The sequence below is a fragment of the Musa acuminata genome, chromosome BXJ2-9 (assembly GCF_036884655.1).
Source record: "Musa acuminata AAA Group cultivar baxijiao chromosome BXJ2-9, Cavendish_Baxijiao_AAA, whole genome shotgun sequence".
Lineage (NCBI taxonomy): Eukaryota > Viridiplantae > Streptophyta > Magnoliopsida > Zingiberales > Musaceae > Musa > Musa acuminata.
Genome location: NC_088346.1, coordinates 5,019,769 through 5,042,500, shown reverse-complemented (window position 1 = coordinate 5,042,500; position 22,732 = coordinate 5,019,769). Strand labels below are relative to the sequence as shown.

At 33.8% G+C, this 22,732-nt stretch overlaps 4 protein-coding genes across 4 annotated transcripts in view; 2 read left to right on the top strand and 2 right to left on the bottom strand.

The window, feature by feature from the left end:
• LOC135622730 (furostanol glycoside 26-O-beta-glucosidase-like) overlaps positions 1 to 4,666 on the top strand; it is a 5,808-nt gene extending 1,142 nt beyond the window's left edge. The window contains exons 5-13 of the mRNA XM_065124828.1: positions 66 to 143; positions 245 to 332; positions 868 to 1,120; positions 1,360 to 1,475; positions 1,587 to 1,807; positions 2,036 to 2,067; positions 3,121 to 3,220; positions 3,479 to 3,587; positions 4,311 to 4,666. Coding sequence (XP_064980900.1) covers positions 66 to 143; positions 245 to 332; positions 868 to 1,120; positions 1,360 to 1,475; positions 1,587 to 1,807; positions 2,036 to 2,067; positions 3,121 to 3,220; positions 3,479 to 3,587; positions 4,311 to 4,479 — 1,166 coding nt within the window. The 3' untranslated portion in view covers positions 4,480 to 4,666. The remainder of the gene's footprint in view (positions 1 to 65; positions 144 to 244; positions 333 to 867; positions 1,121 to 1,359; positions 1,476 to 1,586; positions 1,808 to 2,035; positions 2,068 to 3,120; positions 3,221 to 3,478; positions 3,588 to 4,310) is intronic.
• Positions 4,667 to 4,775: 109 nt separating this feature from the next.
• Positions 4,776 to 6,124, bottom strand: LOC135623996 (4-coumarate--CoA ligase-like 5). The gene is made up of 4 exons (XM_065127464.1): positions 6,100 to 6,124; positions 5,360 to 5,505; positions 5,208 to 5,291; positions 4,776 to 4,946 (listed from the first exon to the last, which is right to left on the bottom strand). Exons 1-4 carry the CDS (start codon positions 6,122 to 6,124, stop codon positions 4,776 to 4,778), a joined length of 426 nt encoding a protein of 141 aa, XP_064983536.1.
• A 4,960-nt stretch (positions 6,125 to 11,084) lies between these two features.
• LOC135622731 (furostanol glycoside 26-O-beta-glucosidase-like) lies at positions 11,085 to 16,602 on the top strand. The gene is made up of 13 exons (XM_065124829.1): positions 11,085 to 11,415; positions 11,534 to 11,603; positions 11,950 to 12,008; positions 12,107 to 12,182; positions 12,390 to 12,467; positions 12,569 to 12,656; positions 13,151 to 13,400; positions 13,617 to 13,732; positions 13,844 to 14,064; positions 14,209 to 14,240; positions 14,956 to 15,055; positions 15,336 to 15,444; positions 16,249 to 16,602. Exons 1-13 carry the CDS (start codon positions 11,146 to 11,148, stop codon positions 16,415 to 16,417), a joined length of 1,638 nt encoding a protein of 545 aa, XP_064980901.1. The 5' UTR covers positions 11,085 to 11,145; the 3' UTR covers positions 16,418 to 16,602.
• A 111-nt stretch (positions 16,603 to 16,713) lies between these two features.
• On the bottom strand, positions 16,714 to 22,329 carry LOC135623995 (4-coumarate--CoA ligase-like 7). Its single transcript, XM_065127463.1, has 5 exons — positions 22,092 to 22,329; positions 21,867 to 22,012; positions 21,731 to 21,798; positions 21,585 to 21,687; positions 16,714 to 16,884 (listed from the first exon to the last, which is right to left on the bottom strand). Exons 1-5 carry the CDS (start codon positions 22,327 to 22,329, stop codon positions 16,714 to 16,716), a joined length of 726 nt encoding a protein of 241 aa, XP_064983535.1.
• Positions 22,330 to 22,732: the final 403 nt, after the last annotated feature.

The following is a 22,732-nucleotide window of genomic DNA, read 5'->3' as shown; positions in this document are numbered from 1 at the left end:
AGTTTACCACACTGTTTTGTATGTCTATGCAATGACTAAGCATATAACGATGTTCTTGCATGCAGAGGGCACAATAGAAGGTGGCATAAACCAAGAAGGAATCAAGTACTACAATAATCTCATCAATGAACTCCTCAAAAATGGTGAGAAAAAATTGTCCGATAATCATTCTATCTAATTCTCTCTATTTATCTTATTGAAATTATATGTAAAATGGATTTATCTTTATTTTCTAAATGTCTAGGTATCAAACCCTATGTGACTCTCTTCCATTGGGATGTGCCACAAGCATTGGAAGATGCATATGGAGGTTTCTTGAGTAGTAAGATAGTGTAAGCATCTGAGTCAACTCATTATTCAACTCATTGACAATAATAATGAAGTATTAATAATTACTGTGGAAGTTAATTTATATGTTAGCAATTTTTTGTAGTTTAGGTATTAATTACTTCACCAATATCTTGATTGATGTTCACATGATAATCCTCACATACTGTGTAGCTATTCAAAGAGTATAAAATCATTGCCTAAGATGAAATTTGTGAAAGAAGATACTGTCAAACTTCACTGTGTTCTAAAATTTCAACCAACAGAAAATTACAAACTGTGTTCCAAAACTTTTGAGCCATTACACATGTTATGAATCCCTTTGTCAGTTGCTTTTTTATCATTATCTTTAAAAATTAATTAGTAATTTAAAATGCTAAAAAAAACTATTTTTAGTGCAAAATTTTCTTACTGGGATTCCATCCAAAGTATTGCAATCATGGACAAAGCCTAGTGTTGTACAAGTATCATGCTTCTATAAGAATAATTATGTTAGACATGTTATGTAATCTGATATCATCTTATTTTATTTTTCCACAGGAATGACTTCAAAAACTTTGCAAGTGTATGCTTTCAAAATTTTGGTGACAGAGTGAAGCATTGGATCACATTAAATGAGCCATGGTCTTTTAGTAGCATGGGGTACTCCCTTGGCAAACATGCACCAGCGAGATGTACTCCAGTCTTAGGATGCCCAGTAGTGGGTGATTCCTTGAAAGAACCTTACATTGTTACTCACAACCTCATCTTAGCTCATGCAGCTGCTGCTACTTTGTACAAGAAAGAATTTAAGGTAATTGTGAAGTTAGTATATATATATATATATATTTTTTTTTTCTATTTGCTTACCTTTTGACCAAAAATTTGATAATTCTTCATTATACTAAAAAAACTATGCCTTTTGTCTTAAAAATTTAGACTGCTTACGACCGACTGATGATATTCGAATTAATTTTGATAATTATATATTTTTTGCATTAACATAAATTATTTTCTTTAGAGTAATTTAGATTAATACAAATTTTCTTTCAGGAAACTCAAAAAGGTGAAGTAGGAATAACGCTTGTGAGCATGTGGTACGTACCATACTCCGCATCTCATCAAGATATTGAAGCAGCCAATAGAGCTATTGACTTCATGCTTGGTTGGTTAGTACATAATGTCTTCCTGTATTAAGAGGATGTATATACATGTATGCTTTTCATATTTGTGTGAATTGAAGTGGATGATTAGCTAATATATTTTTTCATCATATTTAGGTATATGGATCCTTTAGTTTATGGAGACTATCCTTTTATTATGAGGGCATTAGTTCAAGATAGGCTCCCATTTTTCACGGACGATGAGGCAGAGATGATCAAAGGCTCGTATGATTTCATCGGGATTAACTATTACACTTCAAGATATGCAAAGGCAACACCGATGTCTCCAAACTACACACCTATCCTCAGTATTACTGATTCATATGCTGAGCAACTTGGTATGTTGATATCCTTAAGTCTCATCAAAATTTCTTTCTATTTATATTATTAATTTATTTGACATAGCCACCAGATGAAATTATACCTTTGAAGATAAATTTATTTATGTTTTTATTCAAATAATATTCCTCAAATAATTTAATAGGCTTCTTTTCTTTTTTCTGTTGTAGACTACATCACATAATTTTTATTACTTTATCTAATATGTTTTTATTTTCTTTCTGCAGATTCTAAAGATAATGTCCCAATCGGAGAACTCGTAAGCTCATATTTTTATTGATTCCATTTATTTTTTTGATATTCTATATCACCAAAATTTTGTAGATCATATACACGAGACTTATGTGTATATTTAGATCTGTGTAACTCTTTGTTTGTATTATTCCTTAGATTAACCCTCACGAAAGTATATACGTGCATATATATAATTAATTAATTATTATCTCATATATTGTATTAATGTGATACAGTATTTACATGTAATATCGGAAAATAACTAACTTAAAATAAAAGATTCAGACAAACATTTTGTTTCCTTTTTATTTGATGATAAGTGGTATGCATTATACATTTTAGTGCCATATGAAGTGGCTCATTCGTTTTGTTTTTGGTTTAAATGAACAATTACCGAATGATAGATATACTTTTATATTTTTGTTCTTATGGCATTAGTTATTAATGAGTATTGTATAATTTAAATAACCGGTGTATAAAGAAATTGATTACATGAAATCAAACATATTTGATTTCCATAAGAAATAAGAATTAGAGCTAATTTATTTTATATTTAGTTGCTACAGATTTCCTGATTATAATTATAATAGCCACGAAATTTATTTCACTCATGAAGATAAAATGCACTGTATTTTTTGGAACACATATATACATTTTATCTCTATACTATATTGATATATTTTATGATAATAAAACCAATCATCATTTATGTGACCAAGCCATTAGGTTCATTTCAGGTTTTTTGGTTTGATCCGACAATTTACGCTCCTATAACTCTTAAAATATACTATAATAAAATATATTTTTTCTAGATTAAGGAAGGAATAATATCGAATATAATATAATTTTTCCACACTCATACATCCATCACTTGTTCAATTGAGTCTATGCAAATTGATAATTATTTTAGTATTCTTAATGCAACTATATGAGCTCATAGATTCATAATATTACTTACCTAAATTTTATCAATGCAATTAGTATATTATTTATTTGTGTTATCCATGCATTTTGCTTGCTTGTTCTACGTTAATTCCTATGCCTAAATAGTCAATATATTTATGTTTCTTTGTTGCAGCAAGGCTCTTGGATATATGTTTATCCTCGTGGTATGAAAGAACTTTTACTACATATGAAGAATAGATATCAAAATCCAAATATTTACATTACTGAGAACGGTTAGTAGAAATCTCATCACTATTTTATGATGTTTAGAGTTAGCTTATAGAATTGGATTGTGAAATTGATGTCTTAAATATGGACTCGAAAGCTTTGTATTTAAGCGTAAAGAATGATGCATGAAATATACATATAAATTATTTTTTTGGTGATATATTTTAAATAAAAAACAATTATACACCATTTTATTCAAGTAGTATAAGAAGTTGCTTAACATAACAATTCTTTGGTATATTAATTTAAGTTATTATTTGTAGGAACATGTGAGGTGGATATCCCAAAACAGCCTTTGGACGAAGCATTGGAGGATCAATTCAGAATAGATTATCTTTCTTGTCATCTAGCTGAGGTTCGACAAGCCATTCGGTATGCTATTAATCTCAATGCCAATTACTTTGATAGATCATTATATAATTGATTCTGTGATTTTAAATAAATTTATTGCATCGACAATATTGAAAAATCTACTATGCTATTAATCAACCACATTATTCATATGTTACCACTTGTAGATGTATAAAATCGTAGGTCTTAACTATTTGAGCGTGAATACATGGATTCTTTATCGTTTCTGAGATATATAAAAAAACTATGTATTTAGATATGTTTAGAGTAATATGAACTTAAAAGATTGATTTGTTAGGAAGAGACTTAGCAAAGCCAAAAAAAAAATCAATAACAAGTTATCAAAATTAGAAGGCTATTTTTGAAATTTAATATTTAATTTTTTTTAATAAGTTAATCATCATATTGTTGTTATGATTCTTGTCATCTTCTTTCCAATATAAACAACCTAACAAAAATAGAATCCATGGATTCAAAATCCACTATTCTTTCAATACACTTGTTTTGATGTGTATATATATATATATATATATATAGTACTTTATTCTACCACAGTAAAAATTTATATACCATCTTCACACTCTTCTTGCTTTCTTCTCTCATCCTTTTTCTATTTACTGTTCCTTATTCTTGTGATCTGCTATATAAAAAAAAAAGATTGAATTTAATTTAAATCGTCAGAGCTATATAGTCAAAAGAAAATTCTGATCGATCTTCTATCGTATTCTGCTTTCATCATTGCAGACAGGGAGTATGTGTAAAAGGGTACTTTGCATGGGCTCTGACAGACAACTTTGAATGGGAGAATGGGTACACCGAACGTTTCGGGCTCAACTACATTGACTATGACAACAATCTCAATCGCCACCTCAAGTCATCTGCCCACTGGTACACTCGGTTCCTTCACTCCTAAGCTCCTGCTTGAGATGCTCCCTCCTTTGGCCATGATGATGATGCCCAAAGGAGATGATGAGAATAAAGAGGGGTCGATTGATTATTTCCACAAGCATTGATTAGTACAAGTTTGTGTGTAATGAGACTTGATCCTTTGTGATTTGTGGTTTGATGCTATGGAAATCTTTCTTTCTGGTGTGAATCCATCTTGATTTTTAGTGCGTGATTGCAATGGTCTTTGTTTATATTTGGAGGTAGCAATGAATGATGTCGACTTCACAGAAAGCTCCGATCAACCATAACAACAACTTCTAGTCATATTCCATAGAGATGGCATAAGATGCATGGGACTGTGTCGTACGTAGTCTGCCACTTAACAGTCTCGACATGGTTGCGCGGTTGGGACCTCAGGATCTTCGCGGACGCTGTTTTGGGAATCGAGTTCGCGAACCCAACTCTGCGAATCTTCTTCTTGTATGTTGCTACCTGTAACACACATGAGACGCGTCAGCTTTGATCTTGGTTGGTTCTGAGCTCTGAAGGAGATGGATGAGGGAGATAACCTTCTCTGCAACGAAACCCATGACTTGTGCTTCTGTTAGGTCGTGGCCTGGTTGCCTCACTATGAACGCCACGGGTATTTGACCTGCTTCCGCATCAGGATAACTGTCGTTAGCAGAGAGAGAGAGAGAGAGAGAGAGAGAGAGAGAATGGTAAGTGCTGGCGAGAAGCCGAGATAAGACTGACGCTGGTAGGGACGTACGGAACCACAGCAGCATCAGCGACTCCTGGTAGCGACTGTAGCTGGTGGTCCAACTCCGCCGGTGGAACCTGCAGCTCACCCACGTTATCACTGTTGAACACTCGTTCTTCCACGAAGAGAGAGGTGCTGCGCGAACCTGGTAGGCTTTGTACTTGATCAGCTCCTTCAACCTGTCCAGCACGAACAGGATCCCATCGCCGTCGAAGTAGCAGAGATCGCCGGTCTTCAGCCAGCCGCTGGAGTCGAAAGCCGGCCCATTGGCTTCCTCAACCCCCACAAAACCTGATCACAGAGAAGAGTAGATGACTTCGTTTTCTGCTTCACAAGCAGAAAAAGATACCCTTATACAAAACAGCGGCGGCTCGGTGTTGCTTACGTGGTGCTGTTGGTGATCTTTTCCACTATTCTTGTTATTAACGAAAATCTTAGTTTTTTAAAATTTTAAAAAAATATATAATTATATTAATAATTTATTATGAATCAATATATCACGTAAGCAGTTTTTAACGTCTGTTAACTCAGATTTTACATAAGGGGTTTATATGCTATATTTTTTATAATGTATGAGTTATTTTAGACATGAGTAACTCATTATGGCTTAAGAGTTTCATGACCAAAATCACAAGAGTTAAAATAAATCTTAATCCTAAATTATTATTATTATATTAATAATTTATTATGAGTCAACATGTCATATAAGTATATTCGAACGTATTTTAACTCAATCTTGACGAGAAAAACTTATATACTATAATTTTTTAAAATATAAGATTATTTTAGATGTAAGTAAATCATAAAAATTTAAGAGATTTATAACAAAATCCCATGGACTAAGAAGGAAATTAACCTTATATATAACCATTGGACATTTGGAACCGTTGTCGAAAAACTGAATCACCATTGAGCCGATTCAGGGTTGGACGATCAGTTTATGAACGCTTTTTATTCATTCCCCCAAAGTACCGCCATGTGGAGGGTCACAATCTCAATTCTTCAAATTTTCTTTCAGACTCTTCGCACGTGGGTGGAGGTGACAGTGCATTCTTTGTGTCCATGAACCAACCGATCCAGCTAGCTCGTGCATGATCGGGAACGCTTGAACCGCCCGATGATTTCTTATTTGACCCAAATAACCGGATCAAAATGGGCGAGTGCTAACGGAAGGAATTAAAATTCAAAGGAATATAGAAAAATACGCAATTCAAAAAAACTTCAGAAGACTCGATATGTAAAAATCCCATTATATAATTTAAATGATATAAAGAACAAGAAAAAAAAAAAGAAGAGAAATGTTTGTGAAACATTATACTGAGCTCCTCCTTTTGTCCTAAATAAACACATGCCTCGGACAACATTAACCTTAAAATGATCGAAACGCGCGCGCACAAAGTGTATTTGGAGTTGTCGGTACAAATTGTTTGTCCTTGTGGGAGCATGCACACGATTGTGTCTTGATCATGTGAGCAACCCATCATCATCACCTAAAAGAAGACTGTCTGGTATATTACTTAAAAGAACACACATCGATCGGATCTGTCTTTGCTCATCTTAATCTCTAGAGCATCCTCAATCCAAGATCCAATCCAATTAAGCCTATTATATGGATTTTTTTTCTTCTCTTTTTTTGTTTTCTCTAATCTATGTTGCATGCAAATCTCGGTCAATCTCATCATATATATCATATATTTATGATAACATTCTAGAGAGACACTTGAGGAGGCTACAACAAGAAAGCAAAGCACACAGGGATCGAATAAGGGTTAGGGTTAGCATTCTCCCTAAGCTAACAACTCGATCATCCTAACAAGTCTATCTTGTCATCTAAACTTGATAGTGATCTTTGTGGCAATAACAATTTCAAGATTAGCGCAAGCATCATGTCATGAACTCACCATCTTTTTTATCTAACATCTCAGTCATCCATCAACGTAAATTTTATCTAATGATCATTAGTTACGACATAGAAAAAATTAAAATTTACATTAACAAATGTAGAAAGACTAAAATAAAAATAACGCACCACACCTGAGACATAAGGTTAAGTTGCTTTCCAAATCATTTGGAGAATTAGATGGCTTCTTGAACGAAGTCACCATCAATATAAGTTATCTAACATCTATCTAAACGGAGAGAGATAGCTTTAAGGAGTGGTAGGCAGTGTCACTGGAAGTGGGAATAACAACAAAACATCAGTAATAACTGATGTCCTGTTGTTTTATGACATCAGTTACAAGAAAACACCAGTCAAAACATCAATCTCCACCATCTTCTTTTTGCATATACTCTTTAGGTCCTGTTGTTTTGTGACATCAGTTAAAAGAAATGACAACTATTGCACGTTATCCACTCAAACAATAGTGCAAACATCAGTTAAAAGAAATGACATCTATTCGTTGTTTTGTGCGATTCTCTCTATCCAGTCAAACAATAATGCAAAACTAACACGAAGTGGACAAAATTAATTACAAAAAAATACTGGAAGGAAATAGTTTTCTAATCCATGAACACTGGTGAGAATCAACGACCACCTGATAGTAGTAGACATTCCCGACAGCCAGAACTTCCAAATGTGGCAGCTTCCATTTGCTCCGATTCTACAAACTGAGTGACTCCTTGTGCTACTGCTTTTGTTCTATTGAAACTATGAGTCCGTCTTCTTCAAGCTGTTGAGCATGGATGAGATTTTAGCAGTCTTGAAGTCATCTCTAAGTTGAATGAACCTGAAAAAAGTCAAAAAGAGAAAGATCATTGAAAAAAGTCAAACCCATCTTATTTTGGCGGTGAACAAAATTTTTAGGTTGCTTAGAAAAGCTGGTGGTGGATACCTCAATGCATCTTTCCTGATGCTTGGAGTACCCTCAAACAGGGAAGCAAGGCTTTCGGGTGCCAGTATCTGATCTCGACAGTATCTGATCTCAACTTTGCTATCAATTCCAGGTTGCGAAAGATGCAGGCATTGCGAACCAGTATGGGCTGAAGAAGCTGACGAAGGCTGTTGGTAACGTGCGTGGCCTCACAAAACTTGACATGAAGCTCAATGACGCATTGCCTGAGATAAATGTGGACCCAGAGTCTTACAAAGTGACAGCTGATGGTGAAGTTCTCAAATGTGATTCAGCAACCTCTGTTCCCTTGTCACGGAATTATTTCCTCTTCTAGGCTTCTCCTTAATGCGCCAATTCAGAACGATGCAACTCAAGGTCAATCGACGACACCAACTTTTGTCGACATGTAATAAATAAAGCTGTAACATAAAACGCACTAAACTGTTATTCTGTTCTTAGGCTTCTTAACATTGTGTTTTTCTTCGTCCGGTATGTGGTTATACATGAAGTGCTTCATATGTATGAATTTAGCAAGCAACACAAGGATTGTCATTTCATGGCTTGCCCTGATATCTTTATCTCCCAAGCAAACGAATGATGTGTTGGCACAACCAGCATGACTGGATATCTAAATTATACTAGCAATGCCCAGGAATCAGTGAGAGAACTCTTTTAATCGTTTTACGCTGCTTTGAAGGATTAAAGCTTTTTCTTTTTTTTCTTTTGGCTACCGTAGCATTTCTGTCTAGAAATGACATTCTTAAAATTTATCGGAGTGAATAAATTTTTCACTCCGAAATTATGATCATTAAGACCTAATGGATCCTCTCATCCGTTAAATTTATTAGATACATTCTTAAAATTTATCGGATGAGGTTTCGAACTCTAGATTCTTATAAATGAATATATTTTTCACTCGGAAATCATGATCATTAAGACCTAATGGTTCTTCACGTGAGTCACGCATACAATAAGAAAATATACCAACAACCACAGTAATTGACCTAAAGATCAGATGCACCGTTTCCAATGAACCCTATCGTTCCAATCCAAATAATCCTTCCTTCTATTGACGAGTTGCTAACTTTCTTGTAGACTCTTCTTATCCGCCATAGGTATTATTCTTTTTCCGAGCCCAGCTGGATGCGAGTGCAAAGGTTTACTCGTCAGCATCAGTACCTCCCTCACGTTGTTTTCTCTGATCTATCTTGCGGATCGTGAGTCGTAACTTGGGAAAATGCCACCGAATTCCTCGAAGTTCTTATTCAAATCTTTAAAAGTGTTCAGTATACTTTTATGTTTTTGTCAATTGGTGGGAGTTTGTGAGGTGCATAAATTTACTGGTCAGATGTATCATTTCTTTTTCTTCCCGGCTTTGGAGACCGTGCATGGCGTTTACGTGCTGTGCATGGGTTGGCAACGCGAGTTGACTTGGTCTCTGCTGTTGCTGTATATATATATCGTGAGAGTTGACCATGTCGGATGCTAAGTGTCTGTACACATACAATGCTCATCGCAATTAAGTGAGAGTTGACCACGGCAGATTTACGCACGCTTTCATGATGTAAGCACGTGTCATCATGTAGTTGGAAGCAGTTTTATTGAGTTGACATGATTCACATGCTGCCATATGCACAACAAGATAAGAATATTATGGTAGACGTTGGATTTGAAATAGATAATGCTATCACTTTTGTACATTAGAATGGTGGAGAGAATCTGTAATCATGTTTTGATTTTTATTTACTAGTCCATCTCTAACATATTACAAGTTGATCAGAGAAGACTTGGATCCGTCGTCTAATAATTTCATACTAAAATATTGGTTTGGTGATGATATAAAATATTTATTTATCAAAAATTGATTGTTTAAGATCTTTTTGATATGTCATTACATTTGATAAGAAAAGACTTACTAACTCTCAATATATCATCATATCAAATGAAATAATATATGAAAGACTTACTAACTCTCAATATATCATCATATCAAAATTATATTCAATAATTTTTTTTTTTTTTGATAGACTTCCTAACAAAAGAGCATTGTCCGATAATGATAATAATCGAAGGAATCAGGTGACTTATATTAGAGCTAAAGTTAGTAAAAAAATTATTTTACGAAATATTAACATGTGAGGAGAGTTCAAGAAAATGATCAAAAGTAAGAATTGAAAGCGTTTACCGAGATCCACTGATTAAAAGTAAAATTATTATAAGAATATTCTCAATCACCTATCTATTTTTTATTTTTTTATAAACTGATCCATCGAATGAATATGTCTAAATATAATATTCTTGTACTACCTTATACTATTTTCAATAATACCAAGAAAATACCATAGTGTAATAGAAAAATACTATCGTGTAGTGTTTGTTATAATTTTCTTTTTGTGTTAGTAAAAACATTATAATACAGTGAAAAAACATCATATTTATGGTGCTTTTACAAAACTTGTAGAAACACATTATGTCACTATATTTTTATACTACGTTATGCCATTTTTTAATATTATCAAAAAAATACCATAACATAGTGTAACTATATAATAATTAGGCTAATTTATGGATCGATCTATAGAAAAATAATAATATTTCATATATTATATAAAATATGAAAAAAATTTAAAACTTAGGGATCGGGTTTTAATCTTATCATTATTTATTGAAGATATTAGTTAGTAAAAACTTTGACAATATATTATAAAGTTTTAAACTAAAATCTTACTTTCATCATTTATCCTTCATATATATATATATATATATATATATATATATATATATATATATATATATATATATATATTATAGAGAGAGAGAGAGAGAGAGAGAGAGATGCATTGCATCATTCCTTTAGCATAATGCTTCATGTCATCAGCTAAATAGGAATCGAATTAGGGTGATAGGACCACTAAACAAGCGAAGAGGGTATTCTTCGGTACACGTGACCATCGGTCACGTGCATTGCACGAGAACCCAGATCAACGAGGCCTCCGTTATATATACTCCATGCTCGGTCGCCTCGTCTTCGCCACAGAAGCATAAGGAGTGTGTGTGTGTGTGTTATCCATCTGCAGTGGAAACAGCAAGCATCGCCATGGCTCTCCTTAATGTTCCTCTGAACAAAGGAACCCAGGCTTCTCTTGAACTCCCCAAGGTAAGCCAATATGGATGGGTGAGCGGCGTGGGGAAGGCCAGGGTGCAACCTTGCCATGGCAGGCGAACCCTCTCTCCCATCCTGTGCTCTTTTCAAGGGAATGGCAATGTGGCTGTCAAGCCCCCGGCTACACTCCCTGCTCATGTCACTTTGGGGAGAAGCAGCTTCCCCCCTGACTTTGCCTTTGGCGCTGCCTCTGCTGCTTACCAGGTCTCTCTCTCTCTCTCTCTCTCTCTCTCTCTCTCTCTCTCTCTCATATAGATACATTTATATAGAGTAGTAAATAGCCAACAAAATGGTAACTGAAGTGAGGTTGATAATGGTGCAGGTGGAAGGAGCATGGAATGAAGCAGGAAGGGGGCCAAGTGTATGGGACACTTTGACCCATGACCATCCAGGTTTTTGACCTTAACAATGAAACAAGTGTGCAAACTTGTGTTTGTATATATATGTTTGTGTATTGAGATATCTAAGCTCTATAAGATACTATTGCACAATGCGATAGATCTATATGTGAGTCCACGTGTAAACATCATATATGTCATTTAATATAATACAAATATATTTTTATTCGAAACAAAAGAGAGTAAACTTTTGATGGATTTGACTCCAAATGCTCGACAAACACGTAAAGTGTCACCTATCCCTTTAATGTGTCGAAGCTGAGCCTTTGGATTTTTGCTTCTTATTTGCATTATTTATTTGTAGATTGATTTCTTAGGTTAATGATACTTTGTTTTCCAGAAAAAATTGCAGACAAGAAAAATGGGGACGTAGCGACCGATTCCTATCGCAGGTACAAAGTAAGTAAATGGGGTTCCAAAAGGTCAAATCTCTTAACTGAGTTTTCATGTTTTTTGTACTTTTAAATCATGTGATTAAGACCTTATTTTAATTACAGGATGATATTGAGATTATGAAGAATATGGGCATGGATTCTTATAGGTTTTCCATTTCTTGGTCAAGAATCTTACCAAGTAAGCCTTTTTATTTCCCTCTTATTCTATTCTATATGGATATTGCTAATAATGTGGACCAAATCATTTGGAACAATATTAAGTGTTATATCATCAGTGATACAATTTATCTAGTGATATTTTTTATTGAAGGAGAGGGAAGAGTTTACCACACTGTTTTGTATGTCTATGCAATGACTAAGCATATAACAATGTTCTTGCATGCAGAGGGCACAATAGAAGGTGGCATAAACCAAGAAGGAATCAAGTACTACAATGACCTCATCAATGAACTCCTCAAAAATGGTGAGAAAAAAATGTCCAATAATCATTCTATCTAATTCTCTCTATTTATCTTATTGAAATTATATGTAAAATGGATTTATCTTTATTTTCTAAATGTCTAGGTATCAAACCCTATGTGACTCTCTTCCATTGGGATGTGCCACAAGCATTGGAAGATGCATATGGAGGTTTCTTGAGTAGTAAGATAGTGTAAGCATCTGAGTCAACTCATGATTCTTCCATAAGGCTTTGACAATAATAATGAAGTTAATTTATATGGTAGCAAATTTTTGTAGTTTAGGTATTACTTCACCAAAATCTTGATTGATGTTCACATGATAATCCTCACATACTGTGTAGCTATTCAAAGAGTATAAAATCATTGCCTGAGGTGAAATTTGTGAAAGAAGATACAGTCAAACTTCACTGTGTTCTAAAATATCAACCAACATAAAATACATACTGTGTTCCAAAACCTTTGAGCCATTACACATGTTATGAATCCCTTGTCAGTTGCTTTTTGATCATTATCTTTAAAAATTAATTAGTAATTTAAAATGCTAAAAAAAATAATTTTTAGTGCAAAATTTTCTTACTGGGATTCCATCCAAGTATCATGCTTCTATATATATATTTTTTTTGTAAGAATAATTATGTTAGACATGTCATGTAATCTGATATCATCTTATTTTATCTTTCCACAGGAATGACTTCAAAAACTTTGCAAGTGTATGCTTTCAAAAATTTGGTGACAGAGTGAAGCATTGGATCACACTAAATGAGCCATGGTCTTTTAGTAGCATGGGGTACTCCCTTGGCAAACATGCACCAGGGAGATGCTCTCAACTCTTGGGATGCCCAGTGGGTGATTCCTTGAAAGAACCTTACATTGTTACTCACAACCTCATCTTAGCTCATGCAGCTGCTGCTACTTTGTACAAGAAAGAATTTAAGGTAATTGTGAAGTTGGTTGGTATTTTTCTATTTGCTTACCTTTTGACTAAAAATTTGATAATTCTTCATTATACTAAAAAAACTATGCCTTTTGTCTTAAAAATTTAGATTGCTTACGACCGACCGATATTTGAATTAATTTTGATAATTATATTTTTGCATTAACATAAATTATTTTCTTTAGAGTAATTTAGATTGATATACATTTTATTTCAGGCAATTCAAGAAGGTGAAGTAGGAATAACGCTTGTGAGCATGTGGTTTGAACCATATTCCACATCTCATCAAGATGTAGAAGCAGCCAATAGGGCTATTGATTTCATGCTTGGATGGTTAGTACATAATGTCTTCTTGTATTAGGACAATGCATATACATGTATACTTTTCATATTTGTGTGAATTGAAGTGGATGATTAACTAATATATTTTTTCATCATATTTAGGTATATGGATCCTTTAGTTTATGGAGACTATCCTTTTATTATGAGAGCATTAGTTAAAGAGAGGCTCCCATATTTCACAAACGATGAGGCAGAGATGATCAAAGGCTCTTATGATTTCATTGGGATTAACTATTACACTTCAAGATATGCAAAGGCGACACCAATGTCTCCAAACTACACACCTATCCTCAGTATTACTGATTCATATGCTGAGCAACTTGGTATGTTGATATTTTTAAATCTCATTAAAATTTGTTCTCTATTTATATTATTAATTTAATAGGCTTCCTTTCTTTTTTCTTTTGTCAACTACATCACATAATTTTTATTACTTTATCTAATGTGTTTTTATTTCCTTTATGCAGATTCTAAAAATAATGTCCCAATCGGAGAACTCGTAAGCTCATATTTTCATTGATTCCATTATTTTTTCTGATATTCTATGTCACCAAAATTTTGTAGATCATATACACTAGACTTATGTGTATATTTAGATGTGTGTAACTCTTTGTTTGTGTTATTCTTTAGATTAGCCCTCATGCAAGTATATACGTATGTATGTATGTATATTATATATATATATATATATATATATATATATATATAATTATTATCTTGTATATTGTATTAATGTGATATAGTGTTTACAAGTAATATCAGAAAATAACTAACTTAAAATAAAAGATTCAAACAAACATTTTTTTCCTTTTTATTTGATGATAAATGGTATGCATTATATATTTTAGTGCCGCTCCTATAACTCTTAATATATACTATAACAAAATATACATTTTCTAGCTTAAGGAAGGAATAATATCGAATATAATACGTAGCTGCATTTTAATTCCTTTATCCAAACTTTAGACATTTTATCACCTTCCACAATCACACATCCATCACTTGTTCAATTGAGTCTATGCAAATTGATAATTATTTTAGTAGTTTCCATATTCTTAATTCAAATATATGAGCTCATAGATTCATAATATTACCTAACTTTTATCAATGCAATTAATATATTAGTTATTTGTGTTATCCATGCATAATGCTTGCTTGTTCTACATTAATTCTTATGTCTAAATAGTCAATATATTTATGTTTCTTTGTTGCAGCAAGGCACTTGGATAAATGTTTATCCTCATGGTATGAAAGAACTTTTATTACATATGAAGAAGAGATATCAAAATCCGCATATTTACATTACTGAGAACGGTTAGTAGAAATCTCATCACTATTTTATGAAGTTTAGAGTTAGCTTATAGAATTGGATTGTGAAATTGATGTCTTAAATATGAACTCGAAAGCTTTGTGTTTAAGCATAACTAATGATGCATGAAATATAAGTAAATAAATAAATATATATATATATATATAATTTTTTTGGTGCTATATTTTAGATAAAAAACAATTATGCACCATTTTATTCAAGTAGTATAAGAAGTTGCTTAACATAATAATTCTTTGGTACATTGATTTAAGTTATTATTTGTAGGAACATGTGAGTTGGATAACCCAAAACTGCCTTTGGAGGAAGCTTTGGAAGATCAATTCAGAATAGATTATCTTTCTGTTCATCTAGCTGAGGTTCGACAAGCCATTCGGTATGCTATTAATCTCAATGTAAATTACTTTGGTAGATCTTTATATAATTGATTCTGTGATTTTAAATAAATTTATTGCACTGATAATATTGAAAAATCTACTATGCTATTAATAAACCACATTATTTGTAGACATATAAAACCGTAAGTCTTAATTATTTGAGCTCGAGTACATGCATTCTTTTTCGTTTCTAAGGTATATAAAAAGCTATGTATTTAGCAATGTTTAGAGTAATATGAACTTAAAAGATTGATTTGTTAGGAAGAAACTTACCAAAGCCAAAAAAAAAAAAACAATCAATAGCATATTGTCAAAATTAGAAGGCTATTTTTGAAATTAAATATTTATTTTTAATAAGTTAATCATCACATTCTTGTTATGATTATTGTCATCTTCTTTCCGATATAAACAACCAAAGAAATCCACTATTCATATCATTTGGGTATTATGATGGTTCCATGCATGGAAGAAATTTCAATTTAGTTTGTCATTTAATTTAGCTATTTCACAATCCACTATTCTTTCAATAGAAAACTTGTTTTGATGTATATATATATATATATATATATATATATATATATATATATATATATATATATAGTACTTTATTCTACCACAGTAAAAATTTATATACCATCTTCAACCTCTTCTTGCTTTCTTCTCTCATCCATTTTCTATTTAATGTTCCTTACTCTTGTGATCTGCTATAAAAAAAGATTGAATTTAATTTAAATCGTCAGAGCTATACAGTCAAAAGAAAATTCTGATCGATCTTCTATCGTATTCTGCTTTCATCATTGCAGACAGGGAGTATGTGTAAAAGGGTACTTTGCATGGGCTCTCACAGACAACTTTGAATGGGAGCAAGGCTACACCCAACGTTTCGGGCTCACCTACATTGACTATGACAACAATCTCAATCGCCACCTCAAGTCATCTGCCCAGTGGTACACTCGGTTCCTTCACTCCTAAGCTCCTGCTTGAGATGCTCCCTCCTTTGGCCATGATGATGATGGTCAAAGGAGATGATGAGAATAAAGAGGGGTCGAGTGATTATTTCCTCAAGCATTGATTAGTACAAGTTTGTGTGTAATGAAACTTGATCCTTTGTGATTTGTAGTTTGATGCTATGGAAATCTTTCTTTCTTGTGTGAATCCATCATGATTTTTAGTGCGTGATTGCAATGGTCTTTGTTTATATTTGGAGGTAGCAATGAATGATGTTGACTTCACAGAAAGCTCCGATCAACCATAACAACAACTTCTAGTCATATTCCATAGAGATGGCATAAGATGCATGGGACTGTGTCGTACGTAGTCTGCCACTTCACAGTCTCGACATGGTTGCGCAGTTGGGACCTCAGGATCTTCCCGTACGCTGTTTTGGGAATCGAGTTCGTGAACACAACTCCGCGAATCTTCTTCTTGTATGCTGCTACCTGTAACACACATGAGACGCGTCAGCTTTGATCTTGGTTGGGTCTGGGCTCCGAAGGAGATGGATGAGGGAGATGTTGGAATTAAACTTGTTCAAGTATGTTCATTGCATCAAGTGGGAGAATCATTACATCAAGAAGAAAAAATGGATTAAAAATCTATAGAAAGATAAGTCAAATTGGTTATTGGTTCTTGAAAGGGTTTCTTGAAAGAGAATGATTCAGCTTGAATACAATTAATATAATGTATCTTTGGGGACTATATAAACCCCATATGTTGGGTCATGAGTGAAATAGAGTTTCTGAAATTTGTAAAGAGTTTTTCTTGAGAGAAATATAGAAGATTGAAGCTTGTCATACTCTTCCTCTATTTGATATCTCTATCCTCTCTTCCTATCAACATCAACATTTGGTATCAGAGCATAGGTTAAGCTATGACTTCTTCCTCAAGTGTCATCCAACTCCAGATCCCCAGATTGACAAAAGAAAATTATGACATATGGTGCATCCAAATGAAGGTTCTTCTAGGCTCCCATGATGTATGGGAGTTTGTAGAAGATGGATTTGCTGAACCAAGTCCAGCAGAAGAAAGAGCAATGAATGCAGAAGGAAGAAAATAACTCAAAGAAAGAAGGAAGAAGGAGAAAAAGGCTTTGTTCACAATCTACCAAGGCCTTGATGATACAATGTTCGAGATCCTAGCTCCAGCAAATACTTCAAAGGAGGCTTGGGAAATGCTTCAAAGAGCATTCGGTGGTGTTGATAAGGTAAAGAAACTTCGTCTACAAGTTTTACGAGCTGAGTTGGAGAAATTATAACAAGGTACTTCTGAAACCATTTCTGATTACTACTCAAAAATCATTTCTATTGTTAATCAAATGAGACGAAATGGTGAACAAGTAAATGATCAAAGAGTAATAGAAAAAATATTGAGATCTCTAGATCCAAAATTTGATTTTATTGCTGTTGCGATCGAAGAATCTAAAGATTTGGAAAAAATGTCTTTAGAAGAACTTATGGGTTCCCTTCAAGTTCATGAACAAAGGATTACAAAAAGAGAAGAAGAGAAAACTATGGAGCAAGCACTACAAGCTAAGTTTGCTCTTGAAAATAAAAGAGAATCAAATTCTCGAAGAGGAAGAGGACGAGGACAAAGAGGAAGAGGAGGCAGAAATCAGACCAATCAAGAATCTCCAAACAATGAAGGTGGTGGAGAAAATTCTAGCCAAAGAGGCCGAGGTTATGGTCAAGGACGTGGCCGAGGCCGTGGACGTGGCAGAAACTCTAAAAGGTCTGAAATACAATATTATGTTTGCAAAAGGTATGGACATTATTCTTATGAATGTTATTATAATCCTAACAATCAAGATGATAAGGCAAATTTTGTTGAGGAAGAAAAGAACGTAAATCAAGTTTTATTAATGAGTTATGATAATTTGAAAGAGGATCAATCTATGACATGGTATCTAAATAGAGGAGCTTCAAATCACATGTGGCATCAAAGAGCTATTTTCAGAAATAGATACAAGCTATTCCGGGAACATTACATTTGGCGATTTGTCTCAAAGACCAGTAAAAGGCAAAGGTAAAATTCTCCTTGAACTTAATAATGGCAAGGAAGTATGCATTTCAGATGTTTATTATGTTTCTGATATGAAAAATAATATTTTAAGCTTGGGACAATTACTTGAAAAAGGTTATGAAATTGAGATGAAAGATATGACTCTCAACTTCGTGATAAGAATAAAACATTGATATCACATGTGAAAATGGCAAGGAATAGAATATTTCCTCTACATTTGAGTATTTTTTATCAATCAAATTGTTTTAAAGCTGATATTAAGGATATTTCTACACTTTGGCATCTTAGATATGCTCATTTAAATTTTGAGGCTTTGAAACTTCTAGAGAAATATAATATGGTGACAGGAATGCCAAAAATTGATCGTCCAACAAAATTGTGTGAAGTATGTGTCATGGGTAAGCAAGAAAGAAAGCCTTTCAAAGTGAAAAGGACAAAAAGAGCATAGAATCGACTCGATCTGGTGCACTTGGATGTTTGTGGCCCTATCAATTCAGTAACACTTGGAGGAAGCAGGTATTTTCTTATATTTACTGATGATCATAGTGGCAAAACTTGGGTTTACATGTTAAAAGAAAAGAAAGAAGTTTTAAGCAAATTCAAAGAATTTAAGGATTTGGTTGAAAGACAAAGTTATTGTAAGATTAAATGTTTAAGAACAGATAGAGGTGGTGAATATATATCAAATAAATTTGAAAGTTTTTGTAGAAATAATGAAATTCTACATCAATTCATCATGCCATACACACCTCAACAAAATGGTGTCTCGGAAAGAAAAAATAGGACTATCCTTAATATGGTCCGATGCATGTTAAAGGAAAGAAAAATTCCGAAAGAATTTTGGGGTGATGCTGTTGCTTGTGCAGTTTATTTGCTTAATAGGTTTCCGACAAAGCGAATTGGTAATGTTACACCAGAAGAAGCATGGAGCTTACAAAAACCAAGAGTTGATCACTTAAGGATTTTTGGAAGTATTGCATTTGCCAAGATACCAGAAGAAAAGAGAAGGAAATTGGAGGATAAAAGCCAGAAATGTATTTTGTTAGGTTATCCAGAGAATTCTAGTAGTTACAAACTCTACAATCCTATCACAAATAAAGTTGTGATGTCAAGAGATGTTGAGTTTGATGAACAACAGATTTGGAACTGGAAAAGTGATGAGCAGCATAAGAAAGCTATAGCTTCAGAAGAAGATGATACAATACAAGCAAGCACCGAAGTGGCTTTGCCAGCATCATCACCTAGATCAGCTAGGTCACATGATTCAAGAAGTCCAATTATAAGAAGGACAAGACCGATTCAGGACCTATATGATGTGACTCGGATTGATACTAACAATGATGAACTTTCTTTATTTTATCTTTTTGCAGGATATGATCCATTAACCTTTAAAGAAGCTTATAGAGATGAAAAATGACGACAAGCTATGAATGAAGAGATTCATGCCATTAACAAAAATAATACATGGGAGCTTACTACACTTCCAGAAGACCACCAAGCTATCGGTGTTAAGTGGATCTTCAAAACAAAAAGAAATGCAAAAGGAGAGGTGGAGAAATACAAGGCCAGATTGATTGCAAAAGGATATAAACAACAATATGGGATTGATTATGAAGAAGTATTTGCGCCAGTTGCTCGATTAGAGATACTAAGATTACTTATCTCTTTAGCAGCTCAAATGAAATGAAAGATTTTACAAATGGATGTCAAATCAGCATTTCTTAATGGAGTTATTGAAGAAGAGGTATATATTCAACAACCCCCTGGTTTTATTATTCAAGAACAAGAAGACAAAGTATATAAGTTAAAGAGAGCTCTTTATGGGCTTAAACAAGCCCTACGAGCATGGAATTCTCGAATAGATACTTATTTTATTCAAAATGGTTTTTCTAAATGTCCGCATGAACATGTTTTCTATACAAAATCTAACTCTAATGGAGATATCTTGTTTGTATGCCTGTACGTAGATGATTTAATATTTATAGGCAATAGTAGCTCCATGATTAAAGATTTTAAGCACTCTAAGAAAAAGGAGTTTGAGATGACCGACTCGGGCTTAATGACTTATTTCCTTGGTATCGAAGTTATACAAGATAATGAAGGAATTTTTATCTCACAAGAAAATTATGCAAAGGAGGTTTTAAAGAAATTTTCCATGGAAGATTGTCATCCTACAGATACACCTGTTGAATATGGCACCAAGTTGACTAAGGAAGGTGAAGGTACATACATTAATCCAACTTATTATAAAAATCTAGTTGGATGTTTAAGGTATTTGACATGCACTCGATCTGATATACTATTTGGAGTTGGTTTAATAAGTAGATTTATGGAAGTTCCAAAGACATCTCATTTAAATGTCGCTAAAAGAATTTTACGATATATCAAAGGAACAATTGAGTATGGAATGTTCTATTCATCATCTAAAAAGTTGGAGCTCATTGGATATAGTGACAGTGATTGGGCCGGAAGCTACGATGATCGGAAGAGTACAACTGGATTTGTATTTTATTTTGGTGAAGCTACATTCACTTGGTCTTCAAAAAAGCAACGAATCGTTGCTCTATCCAGTCTATCATGAAAGATCGAAGCATATCGATACAAGATTTCATTTCATAAGAGATCATATCAAAAATAAAGAAGTGGAGATACATCATGTCAAGACAAGTGAACAAGTGGCTGATATACTCACAAAACCTCTTAAATTTAAAATATTTCAATAACTTCGAAGGAAACTTGACATGCTGGATGGAACAAGTTTAAGAGGGGAGAATGTTGGAATTAAACTTGTTCAAGTATCATAAAAAGGTTCATTGCATCAAGTGGGAGAATTATTACATCAAGAAGAAAAAATGGATTAAAAATCTATAGAAAGATAAGTCAAATTGATTATTGGTTCTTGAAAGGGTTTCTTGAAAGAGAATGATTCATCTTAAATATAATTAATATAATGTATCTTTGTGGACTATATAAACCCCATATGTTGGTCATACTTTTCCTCTGTTTCTGAAATTTATAAAGAGTTTTTCTTGAGAGAAATATAGAAGATTGAAGCCGGTCATACTCTTCCTCTGTTTGATATCTCTATCCTCTCTTCCTATCAACATCAACAGGAGATAACCTTCTCTGCAACGAAACCCATGACTCGTGCTTCTGTTAGGTCGTGGCCTGGTTGCCTCACTATGAACGCCACGGGTATCTGACCTGCTTCCGCATCAGGATACCTGTCGTTTGCACAGAGAGAGAGAGAGAGAGAGAGGGAGAATGGTAACCACAGCAGCATCGGCGACTCCTGGTAGCGACTGTAGCAGGTGCTCCAACTCCGCCGGTGGAACCTGCAGCTCACCCACGTTATCACGGTTGAACACTCGTTCTTCCACGAAGAGAGAGTTACTGCGCGAACCTGGTAGGCTTTGTTCTTGATCAGCTCCTTCAGCCTGTCCAGCACGAACAGGAACCAGTCGCCGTCGAAGTAGCAGAGATCGCCGGTCTTCAGCCAGCCGCTGGAGTCAAAAGCCCGCCCATTGGCTTCCTCATCCCCCACATAACCTGATCACAGAGAAGAGTAGATGACTTCGTTTTCTGCTTTACAAGCTGCTACTACTGCTACGCTCTCATGCTATATCACCTATCAGGCATGCAGGGCCTCGAATCCGTAGCTCTCCAGATTGGCCGATCGAGAGGGGTTGGCCTGTGACAGTATCCACAATCTTGGCCTCGACGTCTTGGGAGAGGCTGCCGACCGACCTCAGACGGCGGCACTCCTCGTGACCTATCATCGTTGATATGCCGCCAGCTTCGGTGGATCCATACGTCTGATGTACATCATTAAGAGATCTAAACTCCTGTATTCGACGACGATGCATCCTCTGTTGATGGAGATATTAATTTTTTTTACTTAAATTATAAGTATTATTATATTAATTATTTAATATGTCACGTAGGTAGACTCTAATATTTGTTAATTCAAACTTGATATTAGTTATTTTAGACATGAATTAATTATAATGGTTTATGAGGTTCATGACCAAAATTACAAGGACTAAGATGAACTTTAATCATAAATTATATGTATTATTATATTAATGATTTATTATGAATCAATAAGTAGACTCTAACATTTGTTAACTCAATCTTGACAAAAGAAACTTATATGTTATGTTTTTAAAAATATAAATATTATTTTAAATATAAATAAATATAAAAATTTAAGAGATTTATGATAAAATCCGATGGACTAAGATGGATATTAACATTATGTATATAACC